At 42.3% G+C, this 24,127-nt stretch overlaps 1 protein-coding gene and 1 long non-coding RNA gene across 5 annotated transcripts; one reads left to right on the forward strand and one right to left on the reverse strand.

The window, feature by feature from the left end:
- Positions 1-1,862: 1,862 nt before the first annotated feature.
- LOX (lysyl oxidase) lies at positions 1,863-9,903 on the reverse strand. The gene is made up of 6 exons (XM_088156614.1): positions 9,038-9,903; positions 8,457-8,565; positions 7,042-7,179; positions 4,579-4,735; positions 2,124-2,219; positions 1,863-1,982 (listed from the first exon to the last, which is right to left on the reverse strand). The coding sequence occupies exons 1-6, from the start codon at positions 9,771-9,773 to the stop codon at positions 1,863-1,865; spliced, it is 1,356 nt and encodes a 451-aa protein (XP_088012740.1). The 5' UTR covers positions 9,774-9,903.
- On the forward strand, positions 9,007-22,453 carry LOC148219733 (uncharacterized). Of its 4 annotated transcripts, none has more exons than XR_015799515.1 (6): positions 9,007-9,098; positions 10,064-10,250; positions 11,444-11,625; positions 12,744-12,818; positions 14,755-14,821; positions 19,364-22,453. It is a non-coding gene; the product is annotated as an uncharacterized LOC148219733 (long non-coding RNA). The 4 variants fall into 4 exon arrangements; XR_015799514.1 differs by lacking the exon at positions 9,007-9,098 and having other exon boundaries at positions 9,931-10,250; positions 19,364-20,345; positions 20,867-22,453; XR_015799513.1 differs by lacking the exon at positions 9,007-9,098 and having other exon boundaries at positions 9,938-10,250; positions 19,364-19,687; positions 20,150-22,453.
- The last annotated feature ends 1,674 nt before the right edge of the window (positions 22,454-24,127 follow it).

Below are 24,127 nucleotides of genomic sequence, written 5' to 3' on the forward strand. Positions count from 1 at the left end.
TAAAATACGTTCAACTCATTCACCAGTAATATTCCCACTCAAGTCTATTATCATGTAAACTCCAAATTTAAAGGAGCTAAGAAATGGTCCCGTGTTTTTATGAATGAGTTATATTATCAAAATTTAAAATATCTCTATATAAAGCACCAGTTTCACACATTTCAATATCAATACAAGTAATGCCAATTTAGATTCTTAAAATCCAGTTAAGTTTTGGTTGAGAAGCAGCAGAAGTGCTTCGAAGTCACATAAGGTGTGTGGGTGTAACTGTGTATGTTCTGTAGTTTTTTCTCTATAGTGTTTGCATCCTAGTGAAGTTTGTATAATGATACTTCAGTTCAAAACATTTGGCACCATCTCATCCATTTCTTGCATCTTTCTCAGTATCTGTTGAAAGAGGAGAAATAATTTTATGCAGGTGAGCAGGTAGGCACAAGAAGAGGAACTGCTAAATACCCACTTGTCAGCTTGACAGCACAGGTCAGCCCCCAGTAACACATTTTGTGTCCTAGCCCTGCATGAAGATGCACCTGAGAGAGATATGAAGTATGGTGTACATGTATACATATACACATATATACATATATGCATCTACATATATATATATATATATATATGTGCCTGGAGGAGAGGAGGCTGAGGGGGGATCTTGTAACTCTACAACTCCCCAAGAGGAGGCCGTGGTGAAGGATGGGTTGGTTTCTTCTCCCATGTAACCAGTGAGACAGGACGAGAGAAAATAGCTTCAAGGGGTGGTTTAGATGCGAAATCAGGGGAAACTTTGTCACATAAAGGGCTGTAAAGCATTAGAACAAAATGCCCAGGGAAGTGGTAGGGTCGCCATGCCTGGAAGTGTTCAGAAGCTGTATGAATTTGGCACTTTGGAACATGGTTTAATGGTGAGCATGGTGATGATCCGAGGTTGGTGGCTGGACTTCATGATCTAAAAGGTCTTTTCCAACCTTAACTATTCTATTATTCTGTGTACTCAGTAACTTTTTCAGAGGTAAGATGGGGAGACTAGATGTTAAAACCGTGAAACATAAGTTTGCCTCATTTAACTAGTGATTTCCTAATGCAAAGTGAGGAATGAATATTTTACAGGCTAATTAAGCACATCACATTAATTCAGTCTATTTGTTTCACTGATACTGTTATAGAAGACTTCACTGGTCATCTGTTTTACTTTTCATTTACTGCTCTGGAATTTGTTTCATATGAGCCTCTATACAGTGTTAATACTCACTCCTTATACAATCCAAATGAGGACTCTTGATAAATATTTCATACAAACAACTAACACTGCTCTGAGAACTGCTTACCTCTGTGTTACAGAAGACTGCTTTTTCTCTGTGTGTTTTACAGATACTAAGGTACAGTAGATCTACCATGAGGACATTTATTAAATGAATTTGCCTTTTTGGAGGAAAAAATGTAAGAAATGCAAAATTGTGGCACTGTTTGCACTTTTAAAGAGCAAAACTGTAAATGGAGGGTGTGTGAAACAACTGTTTCAGGGTGGGTGGCTGCTGTGTAAGCAGCAGGAGCAGCGAAGTAACATGCACGTGTGGGATTTTGCAGAATGTCTTAAAGAGCACTGTAGCAGCTCAGTTGTGTGTGGGTGATGTAAAAGGGTATTGAATGATCCTAGAAAGGTCCTAGTGCAAGTACAAAGATGGTGTGTGAGCCAGAGGTCATTATCTAGCAGACTAGAGAGGAGCAGCAGGTTTGAAAATGTTACATATTCCAATGGCACATTTTGCGAGGGCAGAATGCCCGCAAATTTTAAAATTCCCGAAACCCACAAAACAAAGTGCTAAGAGCAGGGCACAGTGACAGAAGAAGCAGCAGTGGGGAGGCACTCACGGTGAAATTGTGCAGCCAGAGGCATAGGCGTGGTGGCCCGTGTAGCGGATGTCACAGCGGACTATGTTGTTGGAGTAATCGGATTCAGGCACCAGGTAGCTGGGGTTTACACTCACCTGCAGGGGAGAAAGCACACTGCTGTCTACTGCCACGTCTCAGTTGGTAACTTACAAGCCAAAGGATGTATGCAAATGTAAATAGAAGAAAAAAATAACTCCCAAGAAAACCCCAAACCTCCCCATTCCCAATACACTTACCTTCAGAATGTAATTTCCAGGTTTTACATCAGTAATATCAATCCACTGGCAATCTATGTCAGCATTGTAAGTGTCGTAGCAGCCAGGGCTCAGACCCTTAAGAATGAAGTTAAGATGGATGTAAAAAAACACTAATCTTTAGAAACAGTGACATTCTAGACATTAGGGACACTTGGACTGAAGTTCACTTAACTATCACAGTTCACTTATAAAATTAGTCTTATTTTTAGTTGGCATTTTATTTGTGTGTCTAAACTAGAACACCTAAGTCTAATGTACCACTTTTATAGACTGCCCTTTATTACTAATGGATAAAAAATACCCATAATATTGACAGTTGTTCATCTGTGAGGTATCTGTATTTTCCTATAATCACTTGTTACAATTCTCCTTTTATGTAAAAACTGTTGATGTTGTTATTTCCTGTTCTTTACATAAGATGAGAATACAATAAAAATTGACCAAAGACTGGAGGCAAATATCTGTAAATGTCGAGTGAATATCTTCTTGAGGTCATGAGTACAGACGGACTTGATCATCATGTTGGAATCTCCCTCTACCCTTAGGAATGATGCAACCTTTTGCTAAGGATGTAGTCTGTCCTAGTGCCATCTTTGAATAAAAGGGTTAAGGGCCATTTTCACATTGAGCTTTGCATGGAAATGGTGTCTCTTCAGGCAAACAGTGACAGGAGAATCTGAGGGAACTGAAAATGTAGCCTTTATTCCAGATGCATCTTTCTGAAAAATTCTTTGTTGTTAGGAACCTTATTAAGAATCCCTACATACGAGTGTTTCCGTGGATCAAATCTAGTGTCTTTAGCTGTGCCAAAAGATTGCTCCAGGCAGAGCTGATCTGTTCTGGCAACACACAGAGTGCAGAAAACCCAAGTCCTGCAGGAATTCCCTCTTGACCCAGCTGGTGATCAGCTCAGACTCTCGCATGTTTGTGCCAAGTCTGAGGCTGGAGGAAAGTTTTACAGTCCAATTACAAACCCCTGAAATATGGGCTTCCAGTGGAAATGCTGACACAGCCGTTGATTCTAGTGACACAAATACTCCAGCTGTAAAATATGTATGTTCCTTAGTTAGATGTCATAGTCTACAGAAGTAGCAAAGGTATTTATAAAACCTCTTCAAAGCCTCTATGTATTGCAGATCATTCATTATAGTTAAAATTCAAACGTGGACACGTCGGCCAGTGAAACATAGCTGTCATTTCTCTGTGACAGAATAACTACCTTCTAGATTAAAAGCTGCAGAATAAGGGATACAAGTTTATGTGTACGTATGGCCACAGTGAGTTAAACCACAGATCCATCATGCCTCAGTGTCACGTCTCTGACAGTGGTCAGCAGCAGATGCTTAACGAGAAAAGAACATAAGGAATGGGAAGTGTAATGTCAGGCAAATTCCTTCCACCAGGCATTTAACTGTATTTAAGGCATGGTATGCCATCAGATTTTTGTGTTTAATAACATCTTTTCTTTATCTAAATTCTTCTTGGGCCCATGGAGATTTTTGGTCTCTGCAACATCCAATGGCAAGGAATTTAATACTTCATTCATGTGTCCAAAGAGCACTCCTCTCTGTTTTAAAGCTGTTGCCTCACACGTTTTAAGTTCATATATTGTCAGAAACATCAATAATTGTGGGCAAATATCAATAATTTCCTTTCAATCCACAACCAGTCAAGTTTTGGTCTTACTTCCGGTTTTCCAAATGGAACAGTCAATGAAATCTCTTAGCCAAACTACACTGCTGATTAATCTTGTTCTGCTGGGGTTGGCTGGTTAGGATTTTTTAAGTTTTTCTTCAGCAGTTCTGAGAGGTGGTGATGCTACTGCATTCAAGGATTTGTCTATCCTAATGGTATGTTCCATTTCCCATGTTCCCCTAGCAAGCCCTAGCACCTGGCTTTACGTTTGTACATGGCCCATCATGACATCCACACAGCTGCCATTCTCTTTAACTGCCTCCTGCTATACGGACACTGAACAATACTCTGAGATTCCTGTGCCAGACTGCCAGCCAGCAGCTGCAGGTGTTAATGGAATCCAGCATCTTAAAGCTCCAGACTCCTCAAGGGAGGAAATACCAGCTGTGAACTCTGGCACCAGCCAAGGATGTCAGTTTGGGGATATGAGCATTGGAACAGCTTCTTTACAGGCTGTCCTGGGTGCCTCTTAGCAAGCCTGACCAGTCCTACTGCCATGAGAACTCAGGGTGTGTTTTAATATAGTTCAGTTACCAGTGGTGCTACTGATGTCACTGCCCTTTAATGAAAACCACAGTTAACAGCACATGGGTGAATTATCAGTCTCCAGGTTAGTATCCTGGTCTCTATAATGGGGAATTCCAGAAGCTAATTTAGGGCATCAGGTGATTGGCAGTTATCCAAATATACAAAACTAGGGGGAGGAAAGACACTTGGCTGTCTCCAAAGCAGCTCCTACCTGTGTGTGTGCTGTACATGCATACCGCCTGTAATATCCATAATCACAGGAAGTATCTTCAAGGCAGAAACTTGCTTTATGTCCTTCAGCAACTTTTCTATGTGAGCTTGCATCCAACAAGTCATAGTGGCTGAATTCATCCATGCTGTGATAATGTCTGTTAAACCATAGATACATTATTAGAGATAGATCAGACCTTATCAATAACATTTTTACATTCCTGTTTGATCTACATACTGTTAAATCTTGACAAATTTTACTTACTACCCAAAACCTGTGTATTAATATACACTCCTACTACTGATACTCAATTATTTTCATTAATCTAATTTTCAAGTACTACATGTCATCATCTCTAAATTAATAACAGGTTTTAATTTGGTACAGGAAAGATTCCATAGCAGCACTGTTTTTCCAAAATTTTCTGTTTCACCTCTTTTCCAATAACAATACCAAGTATTGAGTAGTTCATATTTGAATTTAACATCTTATAAGTGACTTTAACCAGAGTTTTGCTAGGAATGCTTACCTTACATACTGTAAATTCCATGGAAGTTTGCTACTTGCTAGCAAAACCCCAGCAATTTGGTTTCACATTTCCATGGCCCTCAGACAATGCAACACATTTGTAACATTGGTGAAGACAAAATCTGCATAAAGAAATCAGCTTCTGTGTACAGAAAGTGCAGATTTCATTCAATATCAACTATTTTTACAGTCTATAATTAATGCTCTATTTCAGAAGTGGGTATGCTTTTGATTTGAGCAAAGTGATGTATTTTTCTTGCTTTCACACAAAGTGACTTCTAGCTCCTACTGTGGAGGTTTAACACCTCACATTCTTGTAATTTCACTTTTTCTGAATGTGTGGGAAAATAAACTTATCTTTTTTTACCTGCACTCTGTCATTGCAGCATTTGGCTGCCATTACTTTTGAATGCTTTCAGCTCACAAAGTATATGAAAAAGGCCTAATTAAACAAAATTCAAATGTGTTGGAAAAACAAAGCAGCACAGGAGCCTCACGAGCAGGAACATCCAGAGCACTAGAACAGGTCCACAGATGATGATGACTAACATTGAGGTCTGATGGCTAGCCAAAGTAATTGGCAGCTAGAGTTCATTTCCAAATAAGTTTGCTTCACTGTTATGGAAATGATCACGAGAGATGCATTTTTTGTAGGCAGTGTATTTTCTGTCCAAGAACTGAATCAACATCAGAGACACTTTGCCTCTGGACAGTGATAGCTGGACTATTGCGGCACAGTAAGAAACTATTTTTCTACTAATGCAAAACTTCAACTGCTCTCTACCCACTTCATCCATTTATGCAGTTGTTCATATGCATCCTAGCATGCAGTTTGTAAGCGTGAGGGTTGAAGATTTTTGTTATTGGTGAAGATTTTTTTCAGGGATAGAGGTTAACTAAAGCATTTGTGGAGGCTTTTTTGTTAGGTTTGATTTAGTTTTAGCTTTTTGATAGTTGCAAGATTTATAAACTGATGAGTCTTTTTTGAAAGAGTTTGTTCTAATGATACTGATTTTTCATGCAACGCCTAAAACCTCTGAGTCTAGAGAGAAATATTCCATTGGCTCAGATCAAGCCCACATTGCATGCCATTTTTAAAAGAGATTAAGTTATCATTTATGTGCCTGCATCAGCAGAGCTGTATTTTAAGTAAGGTAGAAGTAAGTATTCTGAGTAATTACTTCTAGTATTTTATAACTGCTCCTGCTGAGAAGTAGTAAAAATTGGAACAAACCTGCAAACTCCTGCATATGAGTTTTCTGAAAAGGTACAAGTTTGCAGTGTTACCTGCTCCCAAAATGTTGAAAATGTTCTTGCTGTGTTTCCCTTGCTGCGTTTCTAGCATATATACGATTTCTAGAGCAATGCTGCTATGTCAAAATATCATCATGTATATACGTAGAATATTATTGATACGGAGACCAGTCAACCCAGTAGCTTTCCTTTTCCAAATTGATCAGCTCATTCCTTGTGAGGAACTAGTTCATTAAATTCAGCTCAAGAAGTATGGGTCACTGTTTAAAATGACCCATTTTAATAACACATTATTATAGGGAATAGGCTAGTAAATGTACATTTTAGGGTTTCTATTTATTATAACGTGGTTGTGACTTCTATTTACTGATTACTCTTAAATGTAAGTGGACTACATGAAAAATAAAATGACAAAGTGCTACTGTCAAATCTCATTTCAGACTTGTAATTATATTTAATCTACACATTGGAAGAGTTTCCTACATATGGATAAGCTCTGTATCCATCTTTGTTTCATGTGTCTGTATAAAGAGTAATTACCACAACATAAAATTAATCAGACAGTAAAAGGCTAAAGTTTCCCCATGGTTTGTCTCAGCTTCACTTCAGTTTTAGAAAATGTCCCCTTATGATGTCAGTGAAAAGCATAATTAGACAATGCATACTGAGCACTTCACTCACTGGTGACAGCTGTGCCACTCCCATGAATAACGGGGTCTGCTGGGCAGAAAATCCGATGTGCCTTGATTTTTCACTCTTTGGGGGAATCTCAGGAGCACCCGATTGTCATAGTCTCTAACATCTGCTCGATAAGCTGAACTGCAATGATGCAAATCAAAGAAAACAAAGGAAAAAGCCATAAATATGCAAGAAATACTTTGAAAAATGCTCTATATTGTCTCAGAAGTAGCTAATAGCAGAGATCTTTTCAGGCCCCATAAGCCTCTTGCATTGTAGATTCACACAGGAGTTCCCATATGGTGTAGAAATGCCTGGTGTCAGACCAAGACCTAAGTAAGATTCAGATCTGGTTTTAATTTTATAAACGGAAGTTTGACCACTGCCTGACTCTGTCTATGAAGAAGATCACTGTTGAGCTGTAAAATTACTCTAGTATCAAAAAACATAATTTTATTAGTTGCTGTTAACCAAAATAACTCCCAGTGTACACAAGATCACCTAACAGATGTTTGATTCTGTTCTTAAAAAAACCTAATATGTATATGAATCAGGCTGTGTTTTCCTTTTGCTATTATCTACATTCTTTTAAATACTGGAATATTTTAATCAACTAATAGCCATCAAGAACACTTCAATGAGTCTTCGCTGTGAAGCTAGCAAAAAAAAAAATACTTCTTCTTATGTCATGTTTTCTTTTTTCTGCAAGTGAACAGCAAGCATGATGCTGAAACAGACTGACAAAAATTAATTATGCTGGTAAATAAATAAATCTGTTTTGTATGATAAGGTATCAAACAAGTTAAAATGGTTAAAAACAGCCATGTTGATTTCTTTCCAAACAAAACAGGAAAAATCCCTCTTTGCCAACTGGACAAGACCTAACTTCTTAACAAAGCTGTTATTTCAACCCCTTAAGAGACTATGAAACACTTTTCAGGGGGATTTTAGTTTTAGAAGACATTAAAAGGCATAGGCCCAGAAACAATTAGCTTATTATAATCTTAATAATAAATTGTGCTGGTTAAGAATAGGATTTTTGTTGTTTGGTTTTTATTTCTTTTTTTTAATGAAGTAACGTATGATCTTGTGGGAGTAGAGGAGGGAGATGAAAATCAGCAGATTGCAGTGGTTTTCCAGGTGCCTCCATTTCACAAAATTCAGAAATGTTCAAGTGAGCCTGACAATAGAAACATGTAATACAACTTTTCACAGCATGTAGGTTCTTCAGGAGATCTGCAGCCTGTCTCTCTAATATGCCAGGACTGCTTTCTGATGTGCATACTCTACCATCAACCACAAACTTAGAAGGAGCTAACAAAGGGCCTCACTCTTCTTCACTCTTCACCGTGGTCACAGGTGGCAACACGAGCACGGCAACCCACAGCAAATGGGCAAAATCTTGGGACGATGCCTACCTTGCCAAGCAGTTCTCCTCGGCAGCACATCTCAAGTTATACATGGACATCCTCTGGACATATGTGGACGCCTGGATGTAATAGGGATCCGGGACTAAGTCAGGGAGACCTGCAGTTCATCAAACCAACCACATAACAGCAAGATCAACCCAGGACACGTTTGCAAATACTTGGCTACCATCCCAGCCGTTAGGAGACGGCGTTTTGCTACAGACCCCTGCTCTCCGTTAAGCTCGCATTCCCCTTTGCTCAGGCTTGTCCCAAACACCCCGCGACAGTCACGACGCCCGCACCCCGCGGTATCGGCAGCTCGCCCCTATCCGGGACGCGGGCACTGGGCTGCCGGCAGCCCGAGAGTCGGGTGGGCGGCTGCCCGGTCACGTTTTGCCCCGGGCGAGGCCAGGCAGGGCCGGCGGCCCCCGCAGCTCCTCCCGCCGGGACCGGCGTGCGCGGAGCGAGCGCCGGGGCCGGGGCCGGGGCCGGGGCCGGGGCCGGGGCCGGGGCCGGGGCCGGGGCCGGGGCCGGGGGCAGGGGAGGGGCCGGACGGTATGGGACGGGCGGAAAGGAGGGAGCGCTCTTACCGTACTGGAAGTAGCCGGTGCCATAGCCGGGTCTGTACCTGCTGCCCTGGCGGGGCCTCTCGTAGGTGTCGTAGTAGTTGTAGTAGGGGTTATCGTCCGTGTACTTGTAGGGGTTGTAGGGGTCGTCTCCTACCATGACATCTTCCCGGCCGGGCCTGAAGCTGCTCAGGGGCGGCAAGCTGCCGGCCCCGGTGCTGCTCCCGTTGCCGTCGGTGCCGGTGCCGCCGGCGGGGCTGGGTCGTGGCGCGCCCGAGGAGGCGCTCCGGGCCGCGGAGGTGGCGGCCGCGGGGCTCCGCTGAGCGGCAGCGGCGCGACCCCCGGAGGAAGGCTGATAGCCGGCCTGGAACCAGTGCCGAGCGCCGGAGCCGCCCCGGCTGCTGGCGGCAGGCTGGGACTGGGGCTGCGGCGGGGGCTGCGCGGCGGCGGCGGCGGCGGCGGCGGGGCGGGCGGCTCTCCGCGGCTGCACCGTGCCGTTGTTCCGCAGCAGCAGGATGGGGCTGCCCGCCGCCTCCGCCGCCTGCCTGCGCCGCGGGGGCTGGTACTGGGAGCCCAGGCTCAGCAGGCTGTACACCTGCCCGTTGTTCTCCCACTGGATCCGCTGCCTCCAGGCGGCGGGGGGCGGCGGGGGATCCCGGCGCGGCGGCTGCTGCTGCTGGCAGCCGGCGGGGCAGAGGCAGCTCCAGTAGATGCACGCGTGAAGCTGGGCGAGCAGGAGCCCCGGCGGCGCGAAACGCATCTTCTCGTCTTTCGTGGGCGCCGGCGGGAAGAGAGATACGGGCAAAACCGGGAGGGGAGGGGGAGGGTGAGAGGAGAGCGAGGGGCGCCTTTCCTGCTCGGGATGGAGCGGGGGGGCGGTACGGGGAGGCCGGGGGCTGCGAGCGGCGCCTCTGGAAGCGTCGGGCGGGCAGCGGGGTCTCAGGCTCTGCGGCACCCGGGAGGTGCCATCGGGCAGGTCGGGCCGTCGGAAAGGAAACCCGGCCCGGGGGAGGCGGCGAGAGCGGCTTTTCTTCTCCCTGGTATTTATAGGCGAGGGGATGCGAATAGGAGCCGGAGCAAACAATCAGCCTCTCATCGTCCTCCGGCCCGCGCTGGTGTCTGGAGCGAGGGAAGGAGGAGGAGGAGGAGAGACCAGGGACTTTAAACTTGCTGGCACGCTCGCAAAGTTACACAAGCCCCGCTGGCTGGGCTGGCTGCACCCCCGCCATTTGTTCACGTAATGCGGCTGGAAACGTGCGGCCCTGACAGTTCCCCCCACGGCCGCCCCCCGCCCGCCCCGCGCGGGGGCGGCTCGGGGGGATCGGGAACGGGGGGGATCGGGAACGGGGCGGCTCGGGGGGATCGGGAACGGGAACGGGGCGGCTAGGGGGGATCGGGAACGGGGCGGCTCGGGGGGATCGGGAACGGGGGGGGTCGGGAACGGGGCGGCTAGGGGGGATCGGGAACGGGAACGGGGCGGCTAGGGGGGATCGGGAACGGGGCGGCTCGGGGGGATCGGGAACGGGGGGGGTCGGGAACGGGGCGGCTAGGGGGGCTCGGGAACGGGAACGGGGCAGCTCGAGGGAACGGGAACGGGGGGGATCGGGAAGGGGGCGGCTCGGGAGGATAGGGAACGGGAACGAGGAGGCTCGGGGGAACGGGAACGGGGGGGATCGGGAACGGGGCGGCTCGGGGGGAACGGGGCGGCTCGGGCCGGCGCGGCGGCGGGGGTCCCCATCCTCCATCCCTCCCTCCCTGCCTGCCTCCCCCCGCACCCCGAGCCGCGCCGAGCCGTGCCGAGCCTGCGGCGGGCGGGCGCGCTCAGACACACGTAGGCTGCCAGAGTATGCCGTGGGGCAGCGCCAAAGTATGCAAAGGAAAAATGCTATTAGCTCATCAGCGCTGGAGAGACTAGAAACGGGGTGGCGGGGAGGGGGAAGGGGCCACTGGCGAGAGAGGAAACATGTTTCTGGAAAATGTGCTGGCCGGCACATCTCCCGGGCTGGAGCAGCTGCTGGTGACCATCTCAGCGCTGAGTAACAGTCGGATCCCCTTAATGACCTCTTAATTAGGAGAAAACCTCCATCAAATAAACTCTTGACTATTGACTTTTGGGTTTTGTGCATATGAGTCACACGAGAAATGTATTGGCGATGCTCCTCCGGAGTAACTTTTCATTGAAAAGTGAAATTTCACATGGGAGAGGCTTAGCCCCATCACCAGAACAAATAAACCTAGTTTGGGCAGTGTCTCCCCAAAACCGTGCTGGGGAAGAAGAGCAGGCTGTGGCCCGAAAGCCTCTTCCTTCCTTCCTGCTTTTACAAGAGTTCATCAAGGCTGTGTTTTGATAAGGACAATCACCCAGTAAGGCAAATGAATTAAGGTCCATGGATTTCAGCCAAAATTTCTTTTGGGTGTATTTTTCCAAAGGCTGTTTGCTTATGAATCCTTGCAAAGGAATTGAGGGGAATACACAGAAGTTCTCCTTCACCGAACGTTTGGTGGTGGGAATATTTAAGTGAATCCTGTCAATGATGATCAGCCTGGGCTGGAGATTTTCACCTTACTCAGACAGATTCAAGGCACCCTCGGACCACTGCCAGCTTCCCCAGGTCAGGTTAACAGTCCACTTGTTACTAGCCAGGTGGATATGCAACCGGTTTTTGATGTTTTAGATACAGTTCTCCTGTCTCCTGTGTTGTAGTTTATTTTAATTGCACATTACTTTAAATGGTGCACACTTAATAATAGAAAACCAGCAAAATGTGGTCCCACTTTGTGGCTGTGATGGATGGTGAATGCTGATTTACACTTCTATAGAATTATTAGCTGCAGGGCTCATCTTTAAAATACTTTCACCCCCTGAAATCAGCGGTGCCAACCCTGCGTGTCAAAGGTCCTCCCGTGGGCAGGGGGTCATGGGCTCCGACCAGTGCTGGCACCGGCTGCTCGCCACGCCAGGCTTGCTGGCTCTGCTCTAATTGTAAGAAATGGTCAGTCTGGAGAACACTGAGGAGCACAGGGCACTTGTGCTCCAAAGACAGCAAAGCTCTCTCACTTGAGAACATGTCCAATAGCCAAGTGGGTGCTTGTTACCATTGCTAGCCAGCACCAGGATGGAGGGGAGCATCTGCTGGACTGGGCGCACAACCAGAACAGTAACTGGTGTCTTTCCACAAGTGGGTTGTGTGTGCTAGTTTGGGCAGTGTGCTGCAGAGGTGGTTTGGTTTGGGTTCTCTTATTCATCGTATTTGCAGGCTGCTCGTCCCCTGTGATCTTTCTCATTGTGGCTTTGAAAATATTATTCTCCATTTAAGCGTTTGCCTGGAACAATCAGTGACTAAGGCTGAGTAAAGCGGAAAGGTTGAAGATAGGGAAAATGCAACACTGAAGGAATGAGGATTCTGTCTTTTTAATCTTCCTCTAAATCTTACTAATGTTACAAACAGCAGGTTGTTGCCCAATGTGTGATATTAGACAATGTTTCCACACAGTGGGATTCCAGCCATTTTTTTCTTATGCCTGATTAAGTTACTATTTTTCATGAAACTGGAGAAAGCATATTTGAGGCTGGTATTCTCACCCATCTATCAGCCATTTCACACGGTTTGCCATTTTTTCCATAGCACAAGTTTCATTTGTTAATTAATTTAGGGTTCATAATGCCTGAAAAGCATTATTAGCATCCCTGGAGGGTCATGTCCATTTAACTATTTTCCTCTCTCCATAGGTTGCCTAATTACACCAGGTTTTTACATCATGGTCTGAAAAGACCATCAAAACCTCTGCAACCTAAGGTGTGGAGGTGAGCATTTCTGCAATACTTTAAAAAGTCTCATAAGCAAGTCAGGTACTGCGACTGCTTTAAAACTGCCCTAAAAACTGTTAAGCACTCTGGTATTAAACTTTCTCATGAAGTTGATACAGCTGCTTTTTAAAGTCCAGTTCTGATACTGATCACAGTTAATTTAGTTACTTAAGCATTTGCTTACCCCTTTCTTTTTTCATCTGGAATGACTGGTATGCCCGGGTACTTGTTGTACTGGGGATTTTGATTTTTGTCACCTACAGAAATAAATACAGTGAGAAATATATCAACTGAAATAAAATCTTCCTTCACTAGAAAATGACACTAATTAAAGCAGATGTCAGTAAGTAATTGCAGTAATATCTCAAAACCTGGTATCAGGTGGTAACTTATATTTAAATTTACATTTAATTGTAAGGTTGTAGCAGTCCTCATTCAGATGTTACAAATGGAAAAATGTCTCTAATGGCATTAGTAGCATTTGGAGTTACCTCAATATGTTCGCTACTGCTAAACTGCTAATTCAGTTGTGAATCTTGAAAATGGAAAAATATTAACCTGTTCACCACAAAAATACCCCAAACAGAACCAAAGCTATTTGAATTTGGCATGCCTTAATACATGTCCTAAGATGCACATTTTAAGGTTCTTTAATCTTACTATCTGATATGTGTATGAAAAAAGTATAATAGTGTACAAAAGGGGAAGCAATTTTAAATGTCAGTTTATATCGATCACATTATTTGTTACTTTTAATATTATTTTTAAAATATCAGCTCTGTAGTTATGGGTTGGAGAATTCATGTTCTTGTTTAGTCATAAACTGGTATGCTTAACTAGGGTCACACACATAAAACAAGAAATATAAATAATGTTATAAAATCCTAACAGGAAACTAGACAAACTTAATATGTGTTAAGTATATTTATAAACTGATATTTTTTCATTTGGGATTGAAGAGTTGTTTGTTGAGGAGTCACTACAAAAAAAAATCTTGAAAAGTAGTGGCTGGTTTCAGATTTTTCTACCTGGGAAATATTCAGTGTACTAATCTGATTTATGCTTGAATATACAAACTTATTCTGATTCTTCTGTTTGCATAAACACCGAGTAACAACTAGATTATTCAAATTTATCTTATTTTGTAGATCTTACTTATAATACTTTTTATAACTTGCCATTTTTTCCATTCAAATATTAAAAATTGTATAACTTTGTTGCAGAATACTACGGATTTTTCTGAAGCATATTTTACAGAAGGTCCAGGTATCTTTATTTAGGAAGTAACTTGTAAATCCATTGGATTAAAAGGTTCCTAATTATAATTAATTCCCTTTAATAATTGGGATTAAGATGTAAAGGTATTCTTTACAGTATGGGAACTTTACTAGAAACTAAGAACACTGAGCACTTTCAGATTCAGGTCTGTAATGAGATTTTTTTTTACAAACCAACTTAATTAGAGACAAGGGTTATAAACTTGTTCTGACATAAGTAGTCTTTGGTGCAGACAGTTATTATTTTTATAAAAGTTAGTCTTCTAGTTAAATTTAGCTACCCTTTGTATGTCTGATTTTGAAGTCTCTAATCAGGCAACTTTCCACTACCATCAGTATAATGTATACTAAACTTTCAGACTTTTTTTTTTCCTCCTCTAAGCTTATAAAGGAACAAGTAGATTTTTGTTGATTCAATGAACTTGTCAATTTGTTGAAAAAAGAAAATTATTATAATTTTATTAGCAGGTAACATCCTTGATTCAAAATTAAGAGCCAAAATCCCCGCCATCCCTTATCTAATATTTTGGGTTTATCTACCTGCATTACAATACCAGTTTGTGGTTGCTTTGTTTTGTACACCATGTGTACAATTGCTGAATTACAAATACCTGCACCAGATGAAGTAAATTAATTACATTTCTCTAACTCTTCAGGATCTGACAGCTTGATCAGAAAAAGCAGCTACAGGACCTGAGACAGCTGTTGCTCTTTTCTTGCAAGGTGAGGGCTGAAGACAAAGTCTTCTGGTACCAGTGCATTTTTATTTTTTTTGTCAAATTAGACGTTTTCAATGAGGTTTTAATAGCAATATTTTTTAAGCCTATCGATGTGTTGCTAAAGCTGAACATGTGTGGTTTCACAGGATGCAGTTATATGGTTTCTTTCTTGAATGTAGGTTTTAAAACAGCATGGTGAATATTAAACAAAAAACCTTTCACTTCTTTCTCTGTCTATTTTTTTCTAATATTTCCTATTTGTTTTCTGTCTTCCAAGATTTCTATAAAAGTGAGATTTCTAAAAATGTGAGATAAATAGATAAATATGCAGTTACTGCAAATTAAACTGGAGATTTGAAAATCCACCAGAGCTTTTACTTTTCTTATAAGTCAGCATCTGTAATGAAAGCTTCCCTACTTATTGTCTATGTGGCATTCATTGCAATGGTATGCCAGTTGTCTGATGACACATACAAAGGAACAGAAATCCAAGACACTCATAGAGCCCATTATCTGTGCATTAACACACCTGTAAGAGGTACTAGACTTAGCTTAATTTAACAAGGTCAATAAAATTCAGATTAGATTAGTACAGTGCATGGTTGAACAGTGCATAATGCATAGGGAGTTCAGTCCTGTATTGTCTCCACAAGCTAAGAATGTGCTAAAGGACTGCCCACCATCTCAGATACGAACTAATTTTATTGAAATTTATGAATACTGAGGAGAGGTTACTGTGGGAAACACAAACTGGGCTGAATAGTTCTATACACAGGCACATCTTTGTTGTGGCAGTGCTCCAAAACAAGTCTTCCCTTCTGCATATTTTGCACAAAAGCAAGAAAATCCATCTAGTAAATCCAAACTGAGGAAGGCTTGAGAGAATAATTAATTTTGAACTGAGATACTCATGAGACTGAGATTATGAACATCATATAGAAAGGGAGAGAAATGGATGGCTTTCCAAATCAGTCATTTTCCTTCCATCTTAAGCAGGAGATGAGTCCCTGTAAATCATTCACAAAGAGGAACACTGCCCAACATAATGTAAGAACAGAACATGACAGCAAAAATTTTGGAACATGATTTTCCTATGCATCTCATCAAAAACTCTACTAAATACCTAGATCAGATTTTTTTTTAATAGCATGTTTGTTTTCATAACCATCCCTGAACTTGCATGGCCACCACAGAGACAGGTGACTTTACTTGTGGAACTCAAATGCCTGATGGAAAAATGCCAGAGAAAATGCCTGTTTCAAATCCCAAGGTGAATTTTCGCAACTGACATTAGAAAAAAATTTGGTGTTATACTGACAAGGCTCAGTTAAAACAGTGGTCAGTATTGCCCTTCATAATGGGAATCTGAATGTATAAAAAGTGGGACACAGATGATGGCAAATAAAGAACTGGCAGACGAACTCCTGTATCTCTATGTCTAGGATATTAATTGTCTGCTACTTTATTTTCACTGGGGAATATGTACACAGTAAAAAACCAAGCAACCCCCCTGCACCTTTGCATTAGAGAGAATGTTAGAGGCATCAAGGACATTAGAAATAGTTTGCAGTTTGCATTCAAAAAGAGGGTAGAATAGAAATAGTTGAATGGTCCAACATCTCCACAGTGAGATCTGCTTCTAGCAGGACACAGGAACGTGACAAAGGTCTTCTGATGAGAGAGGCAGGTTCTGACTTGTATTAGCCAAGCTCCTATAGAAAAACAGTCTTGTTTAGGCATTTATCCCTCCTGAATATCTACAGCAGTGCTTTGCTGTACCTGATGTCAAAATGGGAATACCTGATCACGGGCAGGATGTTTCTAAAATAAATACCTCACTTTTGCAACTCAGTCTTGGTTCCTAGCATGGTATTGGCAAGCTTTTTTCAAGCACAATATATGTTTGATATTATTAACACCCATTGGTTCTATTTTGCTTATCAGACAGCTGTGTTCAGAAAGTTTTATGTGTAAACCTGAAAGCGGTTTTCTGTGTGGATTACATAAACATATGTGGTGCATCTTCCTGGATGATCTGTCAAGGCATGTGGATGATAGGGAGTTAATCAGAGGCAGCTAGCATGGCTTCACCAAGGGCAAAATCCAAAGAGCTGCCATCAACAGCTCAGTGGTAATCGGTAACAAAGGGTGCCCCTGAAGGGTCTATATTTAGACCAGTATTGTTAATGACACAGACAGTGGGATTGAGGGCATCCTGAAAAAGTTTTCTGAGTGGTGTAGTTTTCTTTTCTGGAGAGGAGGGGTACAACATGCACTCCAGCCCAGAAAACCAACTGAATCCCGGGCAATTCTGCTCCTCTGCTCTGTTATCCTGAGATCCCATCTGGAGTACTGTGTCCAGCTCTGGGGTCCTCAGCACAAGAAAGACATGGATGTGTTGGAGCAGGTCCAGAGGAGGGACACAAAAATGATCAGATGGCTGGAGGACTTGCTTTGAATACAGGCTGAGAGAGTTGGGGTTGTTCAGCCCAGAGAACTGAAGGCTCCAGGGAGAATATCTAGCAGCCTTTTAGTCGATAGAGATGGCTTGTAATGAAGATGGAGGGAGGCTTTTTACTGAAGCCTGTACCGACAGAACAAGGAGGAAAATTTTTAAACTGAAAGCAGGTAGATGTAGGTTAGATATAAGGAAGAAATTTTTTTACAGTGCTGGTGGTGGGGCATGGAAAGAGGCTGCCCAGGGAAGCTGTGGATGCCCCATTGCTGAGCATTGAAGGCAGATTGCATGGGCTTGGAGCAACCTGGTCTAGTGAAGGTGTCCCTGGCCATATCAGGGCAGTTGGAACTCGACGATCTTTGAAGGTCCCCACCAATCCAAACCATCATATGAGTCTGTGAAAATAGATGTATTTCCAATCCTGAAACAAACCATTGTACATTCAACAGCAGAGATATGCCAGTTTGCCTAAAGTGATGGTCTGGACTGGTGAGCATTTCTTGGCTTCTGAGCATTCCTTTCTCTAGGCATAACTAATTAAACTATTTTAGGAAGATTGAAATAAGTAGTCTCTAATTGAATAAGTCTTGGGAAAAACTGACTTTATTTATTTACCTTCCTTAAAAGATGAAGAGAACACTAAACTTATTGAGAAATTGTTTGTTGTTCAGATTCTCATCCTATCAAGTACAAGATCTTGGTTCTATTATCTTTCCTCCTCGCTACTCTTGTTTTTTTCCAATTGTTATGTCCCTTTTCCCCCAGGGCAGGGACCATGGCTTCCTATGTGTCAGCTCAGTGATGCTCACAGTAGAGCACTGAGTCTGACTATTACTTTTGGCCACTGCTGCAATATGAAGAGCAGCCCTGAATACAGAATGCTGCATTGAACAAATGCAACATTTAGAACATGTGAAAACCCTCATGCAGCTGTGTGTGTTATTGAACAGAGTTGACACTCAGCAACTCTGACTCAAATAAAACACCCATGGTGGTTTTCCCTTTGGTCTAAATTTCATCATAATATTTTGTCTTACATAGCAGTATTATGAACTCTTTTACTATTCTGCTTTATAGTAGATCCTTTTTGAAATACATTCCTAATCTAATCCCTATTTTCATCCACACATAATTATCAGATTTTGCTTTAGATATTCTCAGTGATTGGGGAAATTTTTTTGAAGTAAAACATTGAGTCATGCAGTTAGATTGAAAGGAATGTTTATAAAAATATGTTGAAGGTATATCAGGGCAATGACTGTAATATTTGCTTTACCAAGTGTAGAAGAAAAGTGTATACTTAGAAAGAATTTGTTTAACTTTAATGCGCTGAAATAAAGTTGACATTAAATACTTTTTTCCCTCACAGTGAACAGACTCAAGCAGCTCCTAATTGAAGACCATACTTTGAGGGCAAGCTCAGAACCTGTATGGTAGTCCGAGCTGATTTCACTAGGTTTATTCTGAGTTTAAGTCTCACACAGTAATTGGTTTAAACCGCTCTTACGGGTGTAATTTCAAAGCATTCAGGATGATCTCAACATTCAATATCATGTAATCAAACTCTGTGCAAAAAGGTACTTTATTCAAAAGTGTGTGCATTCAGCTGTACACTGTGGTGACAGGGGTGGGAAAGTGAAGCCCCTTCTCTCTCTCTCCACTGATTTGTGTCTCCCTGTGCTGTGTCTGAGTGGTGTGACAGCCTCAGGTCAGCACGGGGCTGAGGCTGCTGATCAGGTCACTGATGAGCAGGAAAGGACAGGCAATGGGCTGAGGCAGTGCACAGACAACAGCCTTGGCTCTGGTGCAGCACTGACTCCTCTGTGGCACTGAAAGCATGGGGAAAAGCTGTGGTTTCACACAGTGGCTGGGTTTGTATGCGTTATCTCTGTGCTGACATGGAAGCATGATGTGACGACATGAGATGGGGAAAAGCAGGAACAATTAAACCCTTTACTTATCTTCCTCAGTAAATCTGCAGTTAAACCTACAGTGCTTTTTCTTTTGGTCTAGTTTTACCATGGTAATTTCTTTCTGTACTTGCTCTTGTTTAACACAACTTTCTCTATGCGTCTGTCTATATTACAGTGTATCTAGGGACAAGTCCAATTCCCTGGCATAGCTGGAACAAAATCAAATTCTTGGATCTACATAAGCCATCAAAAAAAACCCCACATAAAATCCTAACCTTCAGGAAATTTTATACTTCTGATCACCTTCATCCTTTTTTGCGGGGAACTCAGGAGGGCAGCAGCTGTTCTGCAGCTTGGGGTGTCTTAGCAGTCCCGGTATGACAGACTACACCTTCCAGCACAACAGCCTGAAAGGACTGTAGGGATGTGTGCCTGCTCCCAGCTTTCCTGCTTTTTCAAGTGGACGTTTCTGTGCTTGCTCCAGTGAAGTTGCTCTTGGGTAAGCCAGAAAGAGTTTTTCCAAAGAGTCACAGGAAATCAATAACCAATACAAAAATCTTGACTTGGTGGCATTGTTTTACTCACTGTTGTGGACCTCTTGAGGAATGAAGAGCAGAAACTACAGAAACTGCTATAGGGCTGCTGTAGGAATCATATCCTACATGTAGACCATGTAGAAAGATAGAACCTGATTAAGGATTGGCAGGTTTAAGAAGAAAAGGTGCTGCTTGAGGAGAATGAATGTCTGGTTCCAGAAGCAGATGTTTCTCCCACAGGCAGAAAAGGAATATGGTATATCTGGACTGCCTTTAAAAGTTTTGTGGATAATACTGAGTTCTAGTGAAAAACTCCCATGGAAATTAGCTGAGTAGAGGATTTAACATGTTTTTATATGTTCAGTGATGGACTTTTAAAAGAATGAAAATCGCTTCAGGTACTGTATTTTCCATTTATTTCACAGAATCATAAAATCACAGAATGAGCTGAGTTGGAAGGTACCCACAAGGATCATCAAGTCCAGCTCCTGGTCCTACACAGGATAATCCCAAACTCACACCATGTGCCCTAGAGCATTGTCCAAACACCTCTGGAGCTCTGTCAGGCTGGTGCTGTGACCACTTCCCTGGGAGCCTCTTCAGTGCCCAGCCACTCTCTGGGTGAAAAACATTTTCCTGATATCAAACCTAAACCTCCCCTGATGCAATTTCAGGCCATTCCCCCAGGTCCTGTCACTGTCAGCACAGAGCAGGGATCAGTGCCTGTCCCTCCTCTTCCCCTCCCAAGGAAGCTGTAACTGCAGTGAGGTCTCCCCTCAGGTGCCCCTTCTCCAGGCTGAACAGACCAAGTGCCCTCAGCCACTCCTCACACCTTTGGCTTCCCCTCCAAACCCTTCCCCATCCTCATGGCCCTCCTTTGGACACTCTCCAACAGCTCAATGTCTTTCCCATATTGTGGTGCTCAAAGCTATTTCTTGTAGGTGTGGCTTTGGATTTTGCTTCTCATTAAAACTATAACGGTTAATAGCACAGTTCTGGTGTAAAACTTCAGTTAATTTAAGTTAAAATGTATAGGAAGTAAAACCAGAGCACAATATAAAAGTCCTGAGTTAAGAACAACAAGGTATGATATTTCTCAAACTACTACTTGCCTTTCCATCATTACTGAACTCTCCTTGCAGGTTAGTATTTGCCAAAGACTGAAAACCAGCAAGAAGAAACTTTGTTTTGCGTCATGTCATGAAAATTCAAAGGCAGGTTACAGAAATCTCTCCCATGGCTGATCTTTGCACTGAGGAAAAGCATGTTAACTCTGTTGAAGTAATGCAAATGAGCAGTGTTGGACAGAAAGAAAATGAAATATTCTGTTATAGAAATCCCTGGGGAAATCTGTAAGTAAGATTATATGTGTTAGAATTTGGATTTACAAAATTTTAAAGCCAAGAAGGATCTATACAGTCTGATCTTCTGCATAACACAGGCAATGGATTTCACCCAGTAATTTCTGCATAAAGATCATAATTATCTGAGCTAAGATATCTTTTTTAGAAAGACAGTCTTGGATTAAAGAGGTCAAATGATAGAGAGTACACCACAGCCCAAAGTAAGCTGATGCAATACTTTTTTCCCTTCCCTACAAAACAAAACAAACTATGCCTTTTTTATAATTTGAACACCTCCACTGAAGTTGTCATTCAGGCTTGCACCTGTACTAAGAAAACTGTTAACACAAGCATGAATGAAAATGTTTTAAGCATGAAAAATGTTGACTAGGGAATTAAGAAAAAGAAAGCTAAGTTTTGTTTACTGTTCTTGTTCCCTCATTTTTATAAGGTCCCTCACTTTTCCCTCCTGGCTGCTGCTTCATGAAGGAGGATCAGGTTTTAGCTGAAGAACTGCAGCAGCTTTGAAACACCTTCTAAAATGACCCCTGCTACTATCTGTTTTTTGGAGTGACTGTCCTTCCCTGGGTTCCTAACTGAGAAATGGGCACATTACTGTAAAGGAAGTTTTGGATGCAGACTCTGGTGTGCTGAAAATGTTTTTATCTAACTTTATATTTTTTCTGCCAAATGATGGAGTGCTACTGGGCTGAGAAAACCACTGGTAACTGTCAGCTGGGAGGAAAAGATCCACTTATTCCCCAGAAACATTTTGGGAAGTTTTCATGTCCATGCACCTGAAGACAGTCCGACGTCTTTTTCTCAAGGAGTCATCAAACACATTAATTAGGAGAAATTGCCAGGTCTTCTCTTACTACATGGCTTTTGCTTGCTGAACACCGAGATCAGAATAAGCACTGCATCACTTGAAAAAATTCAAATTCCGTCACCATTCAAAATTTATATTCAGGACACACTTATAAAAGCAGTTTATAAAACTATATTTAGGATCCACATTGTAGTCATACTGGGGGGAGGGATTTCTCAAAAAAGGCCTGCTACTTGGGGACCACAGAGCTCCTCATGTTTATTCTGCACATCATGATGTGCAGCTTTTGCCCAGGCTTTAAAAATGTCAGGTAAACATATCTGAAGAAACTGACCAGGTTACTTTCTCTGAGGCCAAAAAATGGCAAACAGAGGCCATAAACAAGGTACAGATTTCCACTGTGGTTAGTGTGACCCAGGCAGTCCTGTCCTGCCTGTGCAGTCCCACAGAGTCCTGTGCACCTGACTGTTGCACCTCCACCTCTATGTGACAAAACCCTTACTGAAGAGTACTTCTCAAAAAAAAGCCTGCAAATAAAAATAGAGATTACTGGTATATTCTTTCCTGTTCTTTTGAATCTTTGGTGGCTGTATGGCATCTGGAGAGCATCTCTTATCCTAGATTTTAAAATACCACTGAGAAAAGTTTGCCTTCATTTTTATTTTACTCCCTGTGGCAGCACCTCAATTGTAAAAGTAATGCATGCTCTTGTTAACAATAGAGTTTGTCCTCTTGAAGAATACAAGATTTAATTCGGTCATTTTTTGTGATCAAAAAAGGTCATGTTGTTCTACATATCCCTTGAAATCGTGTTTTTATAAACAGGTATTTAAAATGCTTTATGTCAGAAGGATGGTCCAAGCAGTGAGCAAATGATGTAGGTTAAGTGTGAGAAAACAATATCCTGGAGAAACATGAACTCAACTCATTTGAACCCACAAAAAACTAAGCACTGAGGTTAAACTATAAAATGTGGTGGGCAGTTTCTCACTGCACTAAACCACCAGACTATTAGGTATGCAGGCAATATGTGTTTGTTTGCTCCCGTGGATACTAAAAGTGTTCTGAATTCCTCAGGACTTTAAATATTATGTTATAAAATATTAAACCAATACCTTTAGGACAAAAACAGAATCCAACACATGCCACCTAAATTACTAAGGTTGAAAAATAAAAAATCAGGACTTGAGCTTCAGAAGAATATTTTTCTGGTGGAGAACATTTCCACTTCTGCTATAAAAAGCCTCCGGTTTAAACCCCTGCACTTGTTTATACCTGAGAATAATGATGTACCTTATTCATTTGCTTTTGGAAAGGGTTATTTTTGTTTCTGCTGAAGCAACTTTGGGATTTTTTTTTCAATTTTTTATTACAGCATCTTTGAAGTTAACAGTTACTCTGTCTTCTTAAACTAAGAAAATTATATGCCTCAATCCAGCAGGACAATTTATTGTTGTTTATGTCTGCAGTGGACTTAGCAGCAACACATAGAGCAGCAAGCATTTTTTTCTGGGGAAACCAAACAAATGCTGTCCTCCTTTTGTTAGTGAACACAGAGATTTTTCAGAGTTCACCAAAAGTTAAACTTCCTGAAAGTGACTAAAATGAACTAAATAGGTTTCTTAAAAAATATATATTCTGGGAAAGAAGCAACTCAAGAGTGCATTCATGTGAAGACTGTTGTGAAAGCTATTTCTTAGAACAGATCTTTTTCAATGGGTTTTCCACTTCTGAATGCTGATTGTTGGGGTGGGATTTTTTGTTGTCTTCTAATGCAAATTTCTGTGGCATTAATTCTGGGAATTTTTCCAGTTAAACACATTCTTCCATTTAGCGCAAGAGGAAATTCTCAGGAACAGCTCTGAACTGTTTTTTATTTTAGCAAGATGGATGAGGAAACCTTTGGTTTGTTTTGAGAGACCCTATTGTGTGCAGTGCAGTAATACTTAACCCCAGAACTGCAGCTTCTTCAGGGCCAGTGATCGTGCAAATACATATTTATCCCTTTATAAAAAAGGAAAACATGGCATACCATTCAGTAACTTGGGCCTTTCTAGCTATCAGCAATATTCTGTGTGCTCATTGCCCTCTCCTGGTTTCCTCTGGTAAGTTTTCAGGTTTAATATATCTAAAATGGGTTTCCTAAGAACATTAAACACTCCTTGGACAGATTTTTTTGTCTTTGCCAGTTAAAGATATCAGTCCTGAACACAATTTTTCAGGTAGCAAAA

The sequence above is a fragment of the Sturnus vulgaris genome, chromosome Z (assembly GCF_052056855.1).
Source record: "Sturnus vulgaris isolate bStuVul1 chromosome Z, bStuVul1.hap1, whole genome shotgun sequence".
NCBI lineage: Eukaryota > Metazoa > Chordata > Aves > Passeriformes > Sturnidae > Sturnus > Sturnus vulgaris.

What these genes read in the sequence shown, in the direction of transcription:
- LOX (XM_088156614.1), bottom strand. Translation starts at nt 9,773, where the DNA reads ATGCGTTTCGCGCCGCCGGGGCTCCTGCTCGCCCAGCTTCACGCGTGC. An exon ending in CACCGGCTACTTCCAGTACG is followed by an intron (nt 8,566 to 9,037) that starts GTAAGAGCGCTC and finishes GATGAACTGCAG; the next exon opens with GTCTCCCTGACTTAGTCCCG. An exon ending in GAGTGGCACAGCTGTCACCA is followed by an intron (nt 4,736 to 7,041) that starts GTGAGTGAAGTG and finishes ATGGTTTAACAG; the next exon opens with ACATTATCACAGCATGGATG.